Source organism: Cololabis saira, chromosome 5 (assembly GCF_033807715.1).
Source record: "Cololabis saira isolate AMF1-May2022 chromosome 5, fColSai1.1, whole genome shotgun sequence".
NCBI classification, from domain to species: domain Eukaryota; kingdom Metazoa; phylum Chordata; class Actinopteri; order Beloniformes; family Belonidae; genus Cololabis; species Cololabis saira.
The window spans coordinates 25,406,494-25,420,849 of record NC_084591.1 but is presented as its reverse complement, the minus strand read 5'-3'; the positions used below and the strand labels follow the sequence as shown (position 1 = coordinate 25,420,849).

Here is a 14,356-nt window from a genome sequence, read left to right as displayed (position 1 = left end):
AATACTAACGCACATTAGTTGACAAGTGCTCCAGTGCTCCCCAGCTTATACATTTACCCACAACTGGGCTGTTTAGGACATTTTCGAGAGCTGACACGAGCATCCTGAGTACGCTTATGGTGCCTATGACTCCTAAAGCGGCGAAAAGCTTCAATTAAAGGCAGGTAATGTAACATTTGCCCATTTTCTAACCCCGTAAGCCTAATAAAACCAAGCGGATCCCTTATAAATCAGCATTCTTCTTTAGTTATCTTTATTCCCTTTGTTTTGAACACGACGTTTACATGTTTATCCGACGTTAAGGGGTTATTTAATCGTTTTTACAGTTTATTATGGGAGTAGGTGGACATAGTTGCAGGAACCGCCGGGAACAAACACCTGCCGCTTATCTTTGTCTCTGTTCCGCAAATGTTGGATGTTGAAGCTTACTTTTAGCCTCACAGTTATTCTCAGTTCTGCAAACAAAGCGTTGTTCCCCTGTCTTATCTGTGCAGCCTCTCCCACCATGGCCGTGCAGCTGCAGCGCCCCCCCGTGGCGGAGGCGTGTATCGTCCTGTGCTGCCTGGCCTGCGGGCTCTCCGTCCCAGATCCCCGGCTCAGGGAGGCCCTGATACAGCTGGAGACCTCCATGCAAACAGGGGGGCAGATGGTGCTGACCGATGCCGAGCAGCGGCTGGACACGGTCATGTTGAAAATGAAACGAGCGGAGATGACGAAGGCAGAGTTTCCTCCTGCCATGCATTTCTTCCAGGCCAGACACCTCATCAGGACCAGTCCCATCTTCAGTCTGCTGCAGAAGATGCCCAAAGGTACGCAACCACTGACTGAATGCAGGATTTCCCAAATATTATAAATGTTATTGCATTTAAATACTAAATATGAATGTGTGAACTAGGGCTGTTCGATTTCGCTCAAAAATAAAATCTCGATTTTTTTCTCTCAAAATCCGATTTTCGATTACGATTATTTTGTGAATTGACAAAAGGCAAAGAAATGATTTCAAATATGCTGTTTTTTTATTGAACATTTGCCCCATTGGGCTTTAAGTGCAAACTTTGCTCTTATTAAACCAAAAATGAATGAATAAAGTGCAAAACTCTGTAAAATAAGTTGAAAAAAACTTTTAAAAAATATAATAAAATATAAAATTTTATCTCTGAAAAAAAAAATCAGCAAATCAGCACTTGCAAACATACAGTAAGTTATATTTCCAATTAAATAAAACAAGACATTTTCTAATTAAACTAAACTGGATCTTTGCATGCTAAATAATAATGCAACCCATGAAGGAGGTAGAAGTGTGTAATGTCAGTCATTACATTTGCTATTCACATTTGCAAGTTTTTTGCAAGGAACATGAGCCGGTCTACCGCATCTGGCTTGAGGGATGCCCGGTGGCATGTTACAACGCCCCCTCCTACACTAAAGAGCCTCTCCGATGGGGCACTTGTCGCAGGTATTGAGAGGTATTTCCATCAATCATTAATATGTGTGCAGACAAGGTAAAAAAAAAAAAAAAAAAAGTGAAAAATCGATTTTACGATTTTCACGTTTTAACATCGTTCTAATTACACAATCGCGATTACGATTTAAAATCGATTAATCGAACAGCGCTAGTGTGAACTCATGAACAGGTTATTTAGGAAGGAAAACAGGTTTCCCTGTTGTTAGAGAAATTTGTTTCTGCACTCCAACTATGCAGCAGCAAGAACGAGACACAAGACAGAGAGGTTAGAGTCAACAATCTTATTACTTGTACAAGGAGTTGTCAGGCAGCTTAACATAAGTGTCTCAGCTTCCTCCTAGCTACTGAAGTTAATACAGACATAAGCAATATATATATATATATATATATATATATATATATATATATATATATATATATATTACCCCATAGTTACACATATTGAAAGCATTCAGTTGTCTCCAAGGTAAATTAATAACAAATAACAATAAATTGCAGTCTTGTAGTTACATTCAATAGGGCAAAAGTGCCTCTTCCAACACTCTTCTAGTTTAATTCAATAGGTCAAAAGTTGCTTCCAACACTCATCTTGTCACAGTATTTTTCCACTTATAATGCTGTGAGTATAATGATAGTTACAAACATTATAAAACCTAGATAATTTACATACATTTTCATAACACCTGCCCAATGAAATTCTTACTTTGCTGTCCACACTGAATGCCCAGAGTATGAAATATGAACCGGGTGGCAGTAGTACAGTATATTTACACTCCTGTCAGCTGTTGAGGAGTCTGGCGGCTGAAGGAGTTCCTGAATCTGGTGGTCCTGCACTTCACACTCTTCTACCTCTGGACTGAGGGGAGGAGAGTGAACGGTCCATGTTGGGGGTGTGTGGGGTAGTTTATGATGGAGGCAGCTCTGCTGTGGACTCTGCACTGGTAGATGCTCGGCAGAAGAAAGGGGAGTCCTGCTGATGATCTTAGACGCAGACTTCACCACTGAAAGCGTTTGCAAGCTAAGATGGTAGCGCTGCCGAACACACAGTGATGCAGGTGGTCAGGATGGACTCAACGACACAGCTGTAGAAGTTGCTGAGGATCTTTAGCCACATGCCAGACTTCCTCAACCGCCTCAGTGCAATACCTGTGTGGTGTTCAGTGTCCAAGTAAGGTGCCTGCTGATGTGAACCCCCAGACATTTAAAGCTGCTTGTCCTCTCCACTTCCTGCCCCTCAGTTATAGGGTAACACTTATTTTCTACTGTACTTAACATTTGATCAGTAGTTATAAAACTTTTTTTTCTGCCATGGAAAAGCCATTTTTGGAATGAAAAAGTGGTAAATCAATTTAATTTGGGGGAAAAGGGCTTTTCAAGGTTTATTTTATTTCGTGATTCGTTGAACTTCGTACTGTCAGCTGGCCAAGCTTTCACACACAACACAACAGTAGAACTCTCCCTATCTCCTGCACGTATACTGTAACTCTAATGAAAATATCTGTGATCATATTTACTTTTTTTGGATTTTGGTAGTTGATTAGTATTTCCGACTCCAGTCTCTGCTTTTCTTGGATTTGTGATGTTGCCCATTTTTCTTTTAACTCCTTTTATATTTCTCTCAATCTGCCTATCACTGCATTAAATTATGTACATAAGTTGAGCTGTGCTACGTGTACACCAGCATACTTTTATTATAATAGACTACACTTTGACTTAATTTATCCCAAAAAAAGACAGATAAAGGTCACATGAACATTATTGTCTGGAATTATATACATTCAATTAATACGTTAACACAATCATCATAGATTTTTTAACAAAAATCGTGTTGCAAATTAGATCTTGTTACACTTAAGAAGGTTGTGAATGTTTCCTGCTAGTTTGGGGAAAACTTGCTACAGTCACAGCATTTGTATCCGGTCTGTTTAAAGAATAATTTCACAAGTTCCCTTGTTCTCCTTTTTGATAAATCCCTGTTTCAGGTGCAGCGCTTCACGTCCATGACTTTTCCATGGTAGATGTGGAGTGGGTGGTGAAGAATGCAACGTACCGGCCGCACTGTTATATGTGCTATACTGACAGCCAATCCATCAGATTTATCTTCTCATCTCAGTGGCCCAAACGTCTGCAGTATTGTTCTCCTTGGACGCTGCTGGAAAACCTCAGGGCCAAGACAGTTAATATCACCGATCTGGACAACAGGTGATTTACTTTAAGTAGCAGAATCATTTTATCAAAGGAATACTGAACAATAGATAACAAACCACCCCAAATACTTCTGTAATATCTCATTTCTTGGTTCTTGCGTTATAAGACATGTTTTAGCCTTTGTCTGATTAGGTGTATGTTGTATCTACATCTAATAGCACATGCTAAACTTTTTATTATGACATAAGCGTACAGACTTTATGCCAAAGATCTTAACTGCATCGTTAATCTGTCTGTGTTTCACATAAATACAGTTTAGTTTAAGTTTTAAACCCCTTATCTGAGAATGCATGTGATGTTAACATAACCACATACATTAAACGTTTTTCAAAATACTGATGTAAATATAAAAGCCCATCCATCCATCCATCCATCCATCCATCCATTGATCCGTTACTGGGTCGTGGGGGCAGCAGTCGTAGCAGAGATGCCCAGACTTCTCTCACCCCCCACACTTCTTCCAGCTCTTCAGGGGGGAGTCCAAGACGTTCCCAGGCCAGTAGAGACATAGTCTCTCCAGCGTGTCCTGGGTCTTCCCTTAGTCTACCTTAACAGAGACTCTGTAACCAAGAAATCAAAATCTCCCACCTAGCGCAATTAGTTTTCTTAGATACACTTTTTTTCTCCCTGCCATTTTGTCCTAAACCCTCTGTTTCCTAACCGCCTTTCTAAGTTGCAGTTGCAATTCTAAAATAGGCCTCGCATCAATCTGCTACGGGCAGGCGGGACATAGTTGAGATCAACACATTTGACGTTTAACTAAGGCCATGTTTGGAGAAACAAAAATCAGCAGCAGTTCACTTACCAGTCTAAAAGAAACATTTGAAGTTCTGCATCAAACTTTACTTCTTCGCTGTCTGCAATGGGGGAACACCCTGCCAATATCTACTCTGGTTTTAGTCCGGTTTTTATCTGCTCATTTTTCACTTCCAAACACTTTTTCTCCCTGTACTGGGAGGTTGTTGTGGTGGAAAAGTTCACTTCAAAAGAGCATCAGTCAGCCATCCTTGCTGTTCCAGTTGACTTATCCTAAAATGGTACCTTGGGGGCAGTACCTACATGACTGGCAACAAGTTCAAGTACGCCCACAAACCAAGCAACTTCTTCCCGTCATTCTTTTTACTGTGGGTGCTCACTACGGCCACACATGGTTGAAACGGATATTACGAGACTGGACGGCTCTAAGTTGGTTATTCATCATATTTGCGACATGACTGCACTTATTTCACCTGTTTTTATATATATATACATATATATACATATATATACATATATATATATATATATATATATATAGTACAGAACAGACCAAAAGTTTGGACATACTTTCCCATTTGTTTGAATGAGACCAAACTTTTGGTCTGTACTATATATGTGTATGTATGTATGTATATATATATATACACATATATATATATATATATAGATTACAGAATCTAGTGGCTTTCTAAATGTTATATTGACCTTTTGTTCAGAAATAAGTAATGATTTTGGTAGTAATAGCGTAGATATCATCGTGTACATGGTAATAGCACTGTAAATGACTCCTGTGTCCTCTGCTCTGCAACCTTGTTTTCTTACTTATTTTTAGCATCATGCGCAAACTGACCCTCTTCACTGACCAGGATCCAGAAGTGGAGTACCCCAGTCAGGATGCGGTATGGAGAAGGTTCGAACAGACCTTCCTCGCTGTGTGGGGTCTGGTCACTTACGCCCCTGTATTCAGAGACTATTACTACGAAGGCCTCACCCGCTTTCACATGGACAATGTGATGTATCTGGAACTGCGGGCTCTCCTTCCAGAGGTACAGAGTTATCCAGGCTGGACATGTTTATGTGCCAAGTAGGCATGGGACGATATCACGATTACGATATTATCACGATATTAGCGTGTCGCTTATAAAATTCTTAAAATGCAAGGAAAAACACTAACCTTGGATCCACTGGTTCCTTCAGAACATTTATTCTCAAATCATTCTCAACACAGTGACACTTGAGGTAGAGAACAAATAGTGTACTGTAAATGTTATGCATTACAAAGTGTAAACTATAGTACCGGTACTTATTTGAACTTTCTTTTTTTGTAAGAAAATACTTCCCTGAGAGTCGAAAGAAATAAGTGACAAATAAAAATAAAGTGACAAAGTAGAGCCAAATGCACACTGATTGTATTACTCTCTGAAGCTTTAACAGTGGCTGGCTGCCTGCTACTTAGTACGGCTCTCTGGAAAAATAATAAAATAAAGGCACTGCTCTGTAGTATACAAAACAAAAGCTGCATGGCCAACACAAATTTTTGAGTGAAAATAAAGTGCCACGGTAGTCAAATGCACACGGATTGTACTACTCTCTGAAAAAATATTAAATAAATAATAATAATAAATAATATTAATAAAATACATGAAAAAAAATAACACTGGCTTCTACCTGGCTGGTAGCCTTGTGTGACCAAAAAAAAAAAAAAAAATGGCGATAATTACAGTACCCCACGATAACGTTATCGCGGCCGTTTTGTATCGCGATATACGATAATATCGTATATCGCCCCATGCCTAGTGCCAAGTGTATTCTCCTTTGTTAACAATTGGTAAGAGTGTACTTTGGTGCTCAGGTATACGAGTTGGACGGCAGCACCTACGATACTGCGTGGACTTTGAAAACCTACCAGGACATCACCCGGCAGTTCACAGCAGAGCACCCCGACTTCTTCGGAGCCAGAATCATCTTTACTGTCCACAGGTGACTGCTCTAAATACTTTTAAACAGATATGTCCAAAGATACTTATTAAGGCACCCATTAAGAGGATGTTTATTCCCCTAATCACATTGTGTGTCCTTCAGGGGATTAAACGCATCTGTGATGACTGGAGTTGTAGAAAAGGCAATGAAGCTCCACAGAGACTTCCCTGATATCATGGCTGGTTTTGATCTGGTGAGATGGAAGAGCAGTTATACTATGAAGCAACTTCAGGTGTAAATAGGAGTCACAAGAGATCCCATAGGAGAAGGCAAAGCAGACAAGTTTTTACTGTTCAGACAGGTGCTGTCTTTTTCTCTGCAAATCCAGGTGGGTCGGGAGGACAGTGGCAACCCCCTGTGGTATTTCAGAGATGCCTTGTCACTGCCTGCAAAGAAAGGTGCTCCCCTTCCTTTCTTTTTCCATGCTGGAGAGACGGGTGAGTTTTGATCAATGCTTGATATCAAATCAAATCTTCTTCAGGTCCACATGAGTCTTCCTATCTCCTCTCTTATAAGTCACCCCACTACAGCTATTTCCATCCTTTTTGCAAAGTCAACCACCATCCGTCCTCCTGTGTTTCTATCCTGGATACAAAACCTGCCCATCACTTTTTCATCACCTCTGTTTCCTTCTCCAACATGTCCATTCAAGTTTGCACCAGTCACCTCTCTTTCATCTCTAGGAATGCTCTCCTAAACTTAATCTACCTCACTCTAGGATTTGTCCTTTTCTTTTAACTCACATCTTACCTTCAGGGCATAAACACTAACAACTTTGAACATGAAAACTTCATTTTCGAACTTCAGACTCCTCACTCTGGCTTTTTCTCCTCCAGAACGTTCTTAACAAGGTTCTCTTTCAAGATATTTCCTACTCCATTTCTCTTCCTGTCCACACCATGATTAAACAGCTTGAACCCTGTTCCCAAGCTTCTAACCTTTCTACCATTCCACCTGGTCTTCTGAACACACAGAATACCCGCTCTCCTTCTTCATCATCATGTCTTCTTCAACCATCTGTCTTGCGTTTTCTGTTGTATTCCCTACTCTCATCTCCAGGATCTCTTTAACGTCATCAGATAGTATATCGCTTCATAATTCCATTGGATACCTGTGTAATGAGCTGATTCAATTTTATTTGCATAGCGTCTAATACAACAGATGTTGTCTCTAGATGCTTTCCAGAGACCCAGAACATGAACATAAACCCCCGAGCAATTATTACATAAACAATGGCAGGTAAAAACTCCCATAGTGGGAGAAAAGCCTTAAGCCAAACAGTGGCAAGAAAAAACTCCCATTTAGGAGGGAAGAAACCTTGACCAGGACCAGGCTCATCACAAGAAACTACAGGAACGATGGACAAAAATGATAGCTATGAGATATTTATAATAAATAAAAATGGAAATGGAGAAGAGAGGAAGGGAAGAGGAGAGGAGAAGGGTGAGAGACACCGCCCAGTGGATCATGTCGGCTCCCCCCTGCAGCATAAGCCTATAGCAGCATATCTACCACAAAGCTAAATTTGAGACTAACTATTATAGTCTTGATATTCCTATTGTTTTATTTATCACATTCCCCAAGTTTTTTTTAAGGATTAAAGTAGCAAAAAGGATTTTTGTTCATGTTAAAATATCAATTTGATTTCATTTGAAGGAATAATCGGGACAGTTGTGTATTATTTTAAACCACTATGTTACACATCAGCCCCCATGAAGCAAGCTCACAGAGCTAAAGTTCTAGATCTTGTCAACTGACTCAAGAAAAAAAATTACAAAAGAACAAATTCTGCCAGACAAAAGTAAATCTTTGTGTTGTAAAAGTGGCGTAACATCCACTGCCTTTAAGATGACCCAAGGTGCTAAAATTGGCAAGTGTCTTTGCTGTTTCAAAACACTCAATATTGTGATTGATGTACCGATTAATGATGTGTAGTATGTTACACTGCAGTGGAAAAGTAGATTGGTGTTAAAGCTGTCTGAGAATTTACCCCTTATTTTAAATGTATTGTGTTTTTCTGTCAAGACATCTGCATATCCAAAGCAATTCTTGCAAATGTATGTAATGTAAGAATCCTCCTGCTTACTGCATTTCTACCATGTGTAGATCTTGAGGGCACTGAAGTGGATCAGAACTTGTTGGATGCTTTGCTCTTGAACACATCACGCATCGGCCATGGATTTGCACTTCTTCGCCATCCAGTGGCCAGAGATCTGTCCAGGAAGAGAGAGGTTGCTGTGGAGGTTTGCCCCATCTCCAATCAGGTAAACCACATGTCTCCCAGCTACCTATGTGTATTACCTCAATTTTCACCATGTAAAATTGTTGTAAACAAATAATTCCTCACATATAACCTCATTCAGGTGTTGAAGCTGGTAAAAGATTTGCGAAACCATCCAGCAGCTGCACTGATGTTAGAAAATCACCCCATAGTCATCAGCTCTGATGACCCTGCCCTATTTGGTGCCTCTGGTCTCTCTTATGACTTCTATGAAGCTTTTGTGGGCTTTGGAGGCATCAAATCCCACGTAGGCTCCATGAAACAGCTGGCCATTAACTCTTTCAGGTGAGGCTCAGCCAAGATTTTCAAATTACAGTTAAATTGCATGAGCGTCCACATATTTGCACTTTTCTCTTTTTCAGGTATAGTTCTTTGACACCTGATCAACAGGTGAAAGCACTGGCTCTGTGGCAGAAAAGATGGATGAAGTTTGTCTCTGAAAATGACTTCAAAAAAGAAGAAAACATTTATTTTTCACCATAAAACACATATTACCCTTTTTCTTAACCGCTCCAAGAACACCTGGGCTATAGGTAGATGAAAGAGGGGCAAGGTCAGTCTAAGCTGCATATTTACGTCCCAAGATAATAAAAATGGAAAAGGTGCACTCACATTTACAGTGTTTCAAGAAATAAGGGATATTAGTAGTAGAACAAAACGATTTACCTTTGATCAACAGGGTGTGCATGGTTAAAATGCTAGAAGAGAGGTGTTATCTGTCCCTGCTTTGGGAATATGAAGACTACACAGATAGCTTTATGAATAAAAAATATGAAATGTGAACTGTGGTTCACATGTTTGGTCAGATATGCTCTTCAGTCTTTCACAGTGACGTGAAGGGCCAGCCAAGAATTATGACATCTATAACAACAAGTGTGCACACCAGTGGGTAATTTGCACAAATCTTCCGCTGATGGAAAATGGATAACAATGACCTTCTACTACTGCTGTATGTTGTGCAGAGAAAGGAAGAGAACACAAGGTTTGTAGGTTCATGAAAGATTAAAGCAGCTAAGAAAATGTACCATACTGGTACAAAAGCTGTTTTTTTTTTTTGTTTTTTTTTTTACGGCAAATCTTACTTACATAATAGTCAATATTGGTTTGATAACGTCCTGGCACGAACACTTAAGTACCAAACACTGCTTGGCACTTCTCAGGTAAAACATTGCCTTTTATTTTAAGGTTGTTTTTTTAGATGGTGTATTTTGATTGTCATTATAGTTGTGGTGTGAACCATATTTTCAACAGTAGTTTTTTCTTTTTCTAGTAATCGCTATGGTTCTTAGTATGAACAGCCCTCACAAATGCTCCGTGTGAATCAGTGATCCTCCGTTAAATGACAGCTTTAATGTGAACTAAGGTGGCTCAGTTGGTAGAGCGTTTGCCCCTGGACCTAAAGGTCAGTGCTCGCTGTCCACCAAAGTGTCCTTGAGCAAGGCACTGAATGAACCCCCAGTTGCTCCCGGTTGTCAGGCCAGCACTGTTGTGTGGCAGCTATGGGGCTGTACGAGTACAGCGGGAAAGCTGTACAAGTATAAGCCATTTACCGTGTATAAGAACCTAACAAGGCACTTAATTAGTCATAGCGCAAGTTTCTGTGTAGAAAAAATACTGTCATGATAATAGTTGAGGTTCTTATAGGTCTTGTATTTATTTTTGTGATGTGTTTATGGTGTACTTGTGTCTTGTTGAGTTCTCTTTAGAAAGACTGTGACATTTTATGGCTCTTAATTTTGAAAAGCCATAAGCCAAAAGTGCTTGAGGACCACTTTTTCTTTTTTCAAGAGTTTCACCTTTAAAAATGTTTGCAGTCAAAGTGGCATTTTATGTTTGCTTGTACAGGCAAATGGTTGAGCTCGCTCTTCTTTTTTATTTTATTTTAAGTATTTCAGGGCTACCTTAGAGAATATGAACTGTCAGCATAATGCAAACACATTTAAATGCTGTAAAATCCACAGACTAAATGAAGCTAAATAAAAAAACATTGATTTACAGCATGCTTCAGTTTATTCATTTCTCCTTGTTTAAAACCGCTGTCAGCACTCATCACTCTTGATTAAAGGGAATCATCTGCAGCATCATCTGCTGGAGGTGTTGAACTGGGAGAAGAATCGATCATCTACAAGGCCTCTTTCAATGTCCGGTTTCCTTAAAATGATACAAGTCACAAGAATTAAACCATATACAGCACAAATAAACTTTAAGACAGTGTTTTCTCATGTCACTGACTGTTGTTTGTGTTCGTGTGCCAGCTGAACATTTGTGCTGTCCTGGTGTTGCCTCAGTTGCTTGTTCAGCCTCGCCTGCTGCCTCTCAATAAGCCGAGCTGTATGATCTGATTGCAGTCTGCTGCGATCATAGCAGTCCTCCTCCTGTCTTTCCAACAACTTGGTCCTCTACAAGTGCACAGATTATAGTCAAGCACACATCGACAGATGGACAACTCTTTAAATGATACTTGTGATTTTAATCCAACTTCTTTTACCTTATTTTCTTCCATTTGGTATTTCTGAAACTCAATGACGTGCTGCAGGCTCTCCTTGGGGGCTCTGACGCTGCTCGGGCGGAGGACAGGCACTCCCACCATGTCTTTATTACATTCCTCCTGCTTGCGCTGTTTTTCCTTGGCCTGAAGCAGATAATGACGAAGATAACATGAGGGTGATTTAAATTGCAACTGGACCACATAGTTGGGCTAGTTAAAGAAGCTTTAATTTTTGAAATGTCTGAAAGGCTGCAAAATTTAGATTTTATACAATGTAAAATACTGCAAAAATTATATTGTATCACAGACTGGTACATCTTATTGCATCATATTCTTTTAGTGCATCAGTTTAAGTGTCTCACTGTTTGCTTTGTGTCAGAACTGTTCAGTTTTTTGTATATAAATGCAGCTAAACATGCGCTGCCTGGACAAAACACAAAATCACATTCATATATTTTATTGGATCATCCAGAGTGGAAATAATTTTTTTCACCGAGATTTTATTTTGATGATGGGAGAGTCAGAAATGCTACATTACATCTTCTCCATCTGTTGTCTTAGAACTGGCTATGAGGTTGTCAGCTGAGGCCATTTTTAAAGCACAGTGAATGAACATATGAACATAGACCTGAGCAGATGAGCAGCCACAGATCATGATGCTGAGCCCACAGGCTCCATGTCGGAGGATGATTTCATCCGCTGCCCTTTTTACCCCGATTCCAATGGGAGGCCACATATTTGCCTTATTAAATCAAAATGATTGTCATCGGGAAGGCCATGTATTCTTGTGTCTTTCAATGGTTTCACTTAATCGGTTTTTTTTAAGGGATTTTTATGTCAATGTGTAGGCCTATACTTAGCTTAAAACCAGATAAACCAAATTATCCTGAGTGCTTACCATAGCCAGATTGTAGTCATCAGTGGCAATCTGAATTGCTCTTCTCCTCTCCATCTCAAGCCTCTGACGTTCTGCAGCTTTGTTGTCCATTTCTACTCTGCTCTGGTCGTAGAGTTGGTCTAAAGTTTGGCAGAGAGGATGCAGATGTGAACTTGTCCTGTGTGTGTAAACTGAGCATTTGTCTTTCATAATAAAAGAAAGCATGTATACCACCTTCCAACTTTTTCTGATGCCTCCCTGCTGCATTCTCCGTCTGCTGCTGGAAGAGCCACTCTCCGAGCTGCTCCTTCTGCCTCTGCAGTCTGCTCTCACGCTTCGGGTCCTCGCCCACAAGGGGTGGGAGTGTCATCCCAGCATCACCCTGGTCATTCAGGTCAAACTCCCGCCGGTTCCTAAGCTGCTGGTGCGGATCTCTGTACGCCACCAGGGCCTTTTCCACGGCACGCCTCTCCTTCACTTGTCTGCTCTGGAGGATAGAAGCTACTTTGCTGTGATGGAGCATATCGGCCTCTGTTTGGATGTGATAAACCACAGTTAATTTATGTTTTAACAAGGGGGGGGCAATCACTTTTTCACACAGGGCCATGTAGGTTGGGATTTTTCTTTCCCCTTAATAATAAAAACCTTCATTTAAAAACTGCATTTTGTGTTTACTTGTGTTATCTTTGTCTAATATTTAAATTTGTTTGATGATCTGAAACATTTAAGTGCGACAAACATGCAAAAAAATAAGAAATCAGGAAGGGGGCAAACACTTTTTCACACAACTGTACTTCAGGGGCGTCAATTGGGTATGGCAGCTGCCAAACCTTGGCTTCAAGGGAAAATGTAAATGTTTGTTTTTTAAATACATTTATGGAATTACTCGTATTGATTATTCTATTACTTAATACATATAGAATAACTACAAATGCAAATCAGAACAACATGATCGATTTCACTAGTTATTATACACTGCAAAAACTCAAAATCTTAACAAGAATATTTGTCTTATTTCTAGTTAAAATGTCTAATTTTTAGTAAAAAGAATCTCGTTACATTTAAGACAAGACTCAAAAACAACAATTTTCACCTGTTTCAAGTAGATTTTCACTTAAAATAAGTAGAAAAATCTGCCAATGGAACAAGATTTTTTTGCTTGTAATGAGAAGATAAATCTTGTTCCACTGGCAGATTTTTCTACTTATTTCAAGTGAAAATGTACTTGAAACAGGTGAAAATGGTCAAATAACAAGTTATTTTTCTGGTGATGACTCTTGTGTAGTCTCTAATGAGATTTTTTGACTAAAAATGAGACATTTTAACTAGAAATAAGACAAATATTCCTGGTAAGATTTTGAGTTTTTGCAGTGAGCGAGACTGCATTTATAAAAGTTCCAATTTTCTTGACCACACAGATCAGCTACATAGCAGACTTCTGTGATGAGTATTTGCTGGACGTGTTGATTGATACTCTAGTTAAGTTCTGTGACTCGTAACCTTGCCATACCTTAGCTTCGACTGAATTGACGCCACTGCTGTACTTTACAATGCACTTAAAGAAATAATTAAAAAAAATACAGAAAGCAATAACGTACTCTGTAAATGTTGAAACATGGATGCCAACCCTTATGATTAGATAGAATTTAAGAAAATACTCCTGCATGTCTTTGTTTATTAATTTTCTGTGATAAACTGGCCTTATAAACTAGTTTATGTAATAATTGCTCGGGGGTCATGTTCTGGGTCTCTGGAAAACACCTATAGACAACTCCTGCTGTAATAGACGCTATAAATAAAATGAAATTGAACTGAATATTCAGGAGACCTGCTTGTGTAATGACTCCACTCACCATAGGCACGCTGCTGCTCTTTTGCTGCTGCTGCTTGTCTTTTCTTCTCTTCCACCTGCATGTCTAGGGCTTCCTTGTCAACCTATAAATCAGAAAAGCATATTTGATGTCACTAAAAGGATAAAGCTAGAGTAGTCTGCTGAGCTCTCAGGACACAAACTTACCCCGATCGTCCTCACTTTATCATTAAAGATTCTCTCCTTCCTTTCAGCCTCTTTGTTGCGACGATGCTCCAGATTAACTCTGGCGACGCGCTCCGACAGTAACTCGAGGTTTTGCATTTTGACTCAGACAGGATCCAGACCTGAACCGGAGCTCATGTGCGGCGGGGACGCTTTCATTACAAACACTGGTTGCTAGGAAACCGCAATATTCGGCCTTAACCGGTGTGCATTCTGATTGGCTCGTGTCCAGGCCGTGCAGCCAATAGAAACGCAGAGATAGT

General features: G+C 39.8%; 2 protein-coding genes across 2 annotated transcripts; one reads left to right on the top strand and one right to left on the bottom strand.

Moving 5' to 3' along the window:
• Positions 1-10,690, top strand: ada2a (adenosine deaminase 2a). Its single transcript, XM_061721334.1, has 10 exons — positions 1-164; positions 495-809; positions 3,448-3,667; positions 5,265-5,478; positions 6,285-6,412; positions 6,515-6,605; positions 6,741-6,849; positions 8,519-8,676; positions 8,776-8,978; positions 9,056-10,690. The coding sequence occupies exons 2-10, from the start codon at positions 506-508 to the stop codon at positions 9,174-9,176; spliced, it is 1,548 nt and encodes a 515-aa protein (XP_061577318.1). The 5' UTR covers positions 1-164; positions 495-505; the 3' UTR covers positions 9,177-10,690.
• On the bottom strand, positions 10,561-14,356 carry ribc2 (RIB43A domain with coiled-coils 2). The gene is made up of 7 exons (XM_061721335.1): positions 14,076-14,356; positions 13,912-13,993; positions 12,293-12,589; positions 12,080-12,198; positions 11,182-11,325; positions 10,926-11,092; positions 10,561-10,844 (listed from the first exon to the last, which is right to left on the bottom strand). Exons 1-7 carry the CDS (start codon positions 14,190-14,192, stop codon positions 10,775-10,777), a joined length of 996 nt encoding a protein of 331 aa, XP_061577319.1. The 5' UTR covers positions 14,193-14,356; the 3' UTR covers positions 10,561-10,774.